The sequence below is a fragment of the Nicotiana tabacum genome, chromosome 8 (genome assembly GCF_000715075.1).
Source record: "Nicotiana tabacum cultivar K326 chromosome 8, ASM71507v2, whole genome shotgun sequence".
NCBI lineage: Eukaryota > Viridiplantae > Streptophyta > Magnoliopsida > Solanales > Solanaceae > Nicotiana > Nicotiana tabacum.
This window is the reverse complement of record NC_134087.1, coordinates 61,684,802-61,690,116: the sequence shown is the minus strand read 5'-3', so window position 1 is coordinate 61,690,116 and position 5,315 is coordinate 61,684,802. Positions and strand designations below refer to the sequence as shown.

The 5,315-nt window shown below is 33.7% G+C and overlaps 1 protein-coding gene across 1 annotated transcript; it reads left to right on the top strand.

The window, feature by feature from the left end:
* Positions 1-648: 648 nt before the first annotated feature.
* On the top strand, positions 649-5,094 carry LOC107793791 (2-oxoisovalerate dehydrogenase subunit alpha 1, mitochondrial). Its single transcript, XM_016616230.2, has 9 exons — positions 649-994; positions 2,507-2,644; positions 2,812-2,994; positions 3,094-3,251; positions 3,334-3,433; positions 3,524-3,635; positions 3,800-3,939; positions 4,041-4,226; positions 4,775-5,094. Exons 1-9 carry the CDS (start codon positions 770-772, stop codon positions 4,976-4,978), a joined length of 1,446 nt encoding a protein of 481 aa, XP_016471716.2. The 5' UTR covers positions 649-769; the 3' UTR covers positions 4,979-5,094.
* The last annotated feature ends 221 nt before the right edge of the window (positions 5,095-5,315 follow it).

Genomic DNA, 5,315 nt, shown 5'->3' with positions numbered 1-5,315 from the left:
TTACTTATGCCGGCCGAATATATGAGAACACCAACGCTTGGGTCACTTGTACGTGACGGCTTATTAGATTCCACCAAAAATAATTTTAGTGAGAAAATAAAGCTTTATCCGAAAATAAATGAATAGATAAAGCTTTGCAAAGAAAATATATAAAGCTAAAGATGATCAAGGGTATAATAGTAAAAAAAAAATATTTTTTAAACCAGAATGAAAACATATATTATAGTTATACAATGGGTAGTAGTAATTTTTAATACAACAAACCAAATATTCAATAAGAAATGTTTAATTTTTAATCCCCCCCTCCTATTACTAACTTTTCCATAACTAGTCCGCACCAAATTATATGTTTCTAGAGGTGGATTTATGATTTCTAGTACATAAAGGAGGAAGAGATGTATTAAATGGGAATTGATCCATATTTTTCTTAATAAATAATTCAACCTTCAACCAAGCGCATCATTCAACCTTCTTAGAATATAGGTGTCAATAGTTAATATTATACAAAAAATATCTAATTTTGCAGAAAGATTACGAGCTCACGTACCACATAATTTCTCCTTTAAAATCCACCCCTGACTGTTTCCATACCGGCGACTATACTTTCCATAAAGAGAAAGAGTAAGGGGGGAAGGGGGGGGGGGGGGAGGGAGCTGTCTTCCTCATATTTATGGTACACATTCCAGACTTCAACCTTGAACTCATTATCTTATTACCTTCTAAAAGACCATCCTAAAAATCTTTCATTATTTTCTTCAAGAAAATTTCAATGGCAAATTGGGTTGTAAGATCAAGAAGCTGGTTAAATCATTTTGTACTAAGCTCAAGGAGGACTAGCTGTAGTGGCATTTTAAGAAAGCAGCCGGTGGCTTTTTCCGGCGAGTCTACCACCGTACTTGTATCAAGACGTTTCGATTCCATTGAAGCTGGACAGAAACTGGATCCATGCAGTTATGAAGAGGATTATCATAGTGACACTGCTCACGAAAATCAGGCAACTTTTGAACTCTCTTTTTCTTCATACTATCGTCATTTTTATTCTGGTCTAGTTGACTTAAACTATATATGTAGTACTGGGATTATCATGCATCAACTATATATTAGCAGTATAGTATGACAGAATTTTCATTAAGAGCAGAAAAAATATAAAAAAAATAAACACACAAGGAATCCAAGGGGACCATTCAAGATATACGCCTAGCTACACTATGTAATTTTTTGGATTAGGAGTGTTACTTGACACTTTAACACACCTCGAACATACGTGTGGCTCCAGCATGATAGTGTGTTATGTCCGTTAAAAATGACAATATTATTATGTTCTATAAAAAGACATAATTAGAAATTATGCCTCTCTATCCCCTTGGGTAGGGGTAAGGTCTGCGTACACTCTATCCTTACCAGACTCCACTTGTGAAATTTTACTGGATTGTTGTTGTTGTCACTGTCGGAAATAATGCTAAATGAAACCTAGAACTTCATTAAATCAAGTTACTATATAATTAGCGTTATTATGTCAGAAAAAGAAAGTAACATTAACTACTCCTATGTTTCTGGAGAGGATTAGAGTAGAACCTAGGTGGTGTGCAGGGTCCAGTTCGGGACTGAGATCAGATTCTATAACCGTGATACTTACAAAGATACTCCCCCAACCCTTTGTTTGATGCGGTTCGAATTTTAAAGTCAAACTTTTTAATTTTGATAAATTTTTTAAAATTTTTAGGCATAATTTTTATATATTTGGAAACTACATAAAAAGTATATAAGGTATTATAATTAAAAAAAATTAAAATATTTAAAAGACATATGACATACTTGTGCTTAAAGAAAAACTTATTTGACTCTCAAAATTCGAATTATATTAAACAAATTTGGATAAAGAGAGTATATGAATAGAGATTTTAGATACTCAATTCGTTTCAATGATACTCTTTTTGAAAGTTTACTCTAATAAAATTGACATATTTAAAAATTTTAAATTTTGACATTTCCCTTTACCCTTATAAGCATACTTTATTAGAAATAACATCAAACATATTAATTAAATGTTACAAGATTCTAAGAATATTTTGTCATATATGACATACATTTATCTTAAAGGGTCAAATGTCTTTTTCTTTTTTTTTAATAAATTCTAAATTCAATCAAGTATAACGTGGGGAAAAGATGAAGTAATACTTGTTTGATGTTTCTAATGAACTAACCTAAAACGAGTTGAGTCCTACTCCGTATACTGTATCTAGAGCGTAGGTCAGTGGCTCACATTTCAGTGTTTTATTTATTAAAAATAAAATATTAGAAATTAATTAAGAAATGAAGACTTTGAAGTATAAATTGAAAATGCCTAAAGATTGAAACTTGTTAAATGTTTCAATCTTTAAATTTCTTTTGTGTTGATTTAATTACTTATGAAGAGTGTACTAACTTGTGCATGATTTAGTGAAAATTAAGTATTGAGATACTTGTGTAAGCTGATAATCGCTAATAATTATTAATGATTCAACAGGATTTAGATTTTCCAGGTGGGAAAATTCCATTAACATCAGAGATGAAGTTTATTTCAGAGGCATCCGATATAAGATTGCCATGTTATCGAGTTCTAAATGATGATGGCTCTCTAATTTCCGATAGTATATATGAGCAGGTACTTAATTACTTAATTACAACTAAAACAAGTAGCCTTCTATATGACAGGTTAAATTATTAAACGATTATATATTTACAGTACTGTCAGTGAAAAATAAGGTAAATCATTCCGGAGAGCCAATTTTATTAATTTGCATTATGTAATGGACAGTAATTATATGTCAGGTAGGGCAAGAACTGGCTGTGAACATGTACACTGCTATGGTTACTCTTAAGACTATGGACACATTCCTTTATGAAGCACAAAGGCAAGGCAGAATTTCCTTCTATATGACTTGTTGTGGTGAAGAAGCCATCAATATTGCATCTGCTGCTGCTCTATCTCCACATGACTTTGTATTACCTCAAGTAATTTCCCCAAGTTACCATATGATTGTTTCAAGTTATATTATGAAATTTTTATGCAATCTAGAAACATGGAAATGTGTGAACACATTGTTATTGCAGTATCGAGAATCCGGGGTCTTGCTATGGCGTGGCTTTACCGTGCAAGAATGCACCAACCAGTGTTTTGGGAATAAGGATGATAAAGGAAAAGGCAGACAAATGCCAGTACATTATGGTTCCAAGAAACACAATGTTATAACCATCTCTTCACCTTTGGCGTAAGATACTTATTCAGACTTAATATAAGTTCCCAGTAGAAATCGCGATAATGTGCTACCTACTCTATTTGCCTTTGCTCAGCACTCAGATATCTCAGGCTGCTGGTGTGGCTTATTCTCTAAAAATGGATAAAAGAGGGGCATGTACCGTTGTTTATACAGGGGAGGGTGGAACCAGTGAGGTAAATATTGGAAATGAGCTCTTTGAAATTAGACTTCCTTTCCCAATAGAGATGACTCAGTTAAATATTTTTGGTGGAAAAACATTACAGGGAGATTTTCATGCTGGATTGAACTTCGCAGCAGTTATGGAAGCTCCTGTTATCTTCATATGCCGGAATAATGGATGGGCCATAAGCACCCCTGTATATGAACAGTTCCGAAGTAAGATTCATTTCCTCTTTGCCTTATTTAAAAGTTTAAATTGTTAGAAATGATACACTTATATTTACGTAATTATACTACTTAAGTGAAACTAAATTACATTTTTTGGACATGGGAATGTGATTAATTTATATTATCTCCTTAGCTTATTCTTCTTGTGGCAGGCGATGGCATTGTGACAAAGGGAATAGGTTATGGAATAAGGAGTATTCGCGTAGATGGAAATGATGCTATTGCTGTTTATAGTGCTATTCATGCAGCTCGGAATATGGCAATCAATGAGAACAGACCAATATTAGTTGAGGTTAAACTTGTGTATACAGTCATTGGCTTTTGAATGCATCATAATAATAGTACCAACTAAATGAGGTGAAAAATTATATGTGCATTTGGTGAAAATGTCAGGCAATGACTTATCGAGTAGGACACCATTCGACATCTGATGATTCCACGAGGTATCGGCCAACAAACGAAATAGAATACTGGAAAACAGCCAGAAGTCCCATTGCCAGATTCAGAAAATGGATTCAGAGAAATGGTTGGTGGAGTGATGACAAGGAATCTGAACTCTACAGAAATACCAAGAAACAGGTACAACTCCGGCATATCATCTCGAAATATATTACTTTCTGCGTCTCAATTATATTTAGATGACATAATTTCCTTATTATTCCGTTAAAAAAAATATATTACTATATTTAAAAACAATTTAACTTTAACCTTTTCATTTTACCTACTTTACCCTTACGAGAAGCTTTTATTGCCAAACAAATGTTATGGCTCCACAAGGCTTTTTCCCTTTAAGCTTTTAGGATCACATATTTCAAAAATCTTCTTTTTTTTTCTTAAACTTTGTACCAAGTCAACTATTTCATCTAAATTGAAACAGAGTGAGTATATAATGTTGGGCTAAACCAGCCCGAAGATACTCTTACATGATGTGATATTATCTCTTTTGCGCTAAGCCCACCCGATTTTCCCCAAAAAGGCCTCAAACCATTAGAGATCATTACACCTTATGTGTAGACTCTCAATCTTTTCAGCTACTAATGTGAAACTTTGTTAGTACACTAGCACGTAGTAATATCTACTGTGAAATGGAAGTAGATTTCTAAATCAATTTTTCGTCTTTGGTGCAGGTACTGCAGGCAATTGAAAGAGCAGAGAAAATGGAAAAACCTCCATTGACAGAATTGTTTACAGATGTATATGACCAGATGTTACCCAACCTCCAAGAGCAAGAGAGGTCTCTTAGAGATACATTCAAGAAACACTCAACAGACTACCCTACTGATGTCCATGTATGGACAAGGCGGGAAACAGTCAATAGACTACCCTACTGATCTCCATGTATAGCTTTAACTGAGAGTATATATATATGCAAATTCATGGCAAATCCTGTAGCAATTCTATGAAAATCTTAACTTAGTTAATCTATACTTTACTGTTATTGTTGAAATTTTGTTGCTTTCAATTACTGACCAAAATGGAACAATCACAAAACCTTCTTTAAAACTCACAACAACAGCAATAACAATCCAGTAAAATCCCACAAGTGGGGTCTAGGGAGGATAGTATGTACGCAAACCTTACCCCTACCATGAAGGAGTAGAGAGGCTGTTTCCGGAAGACCCTCGACTCAAGATAATAAGAAAAACAAAAAGGAGAGAATATTAGTTT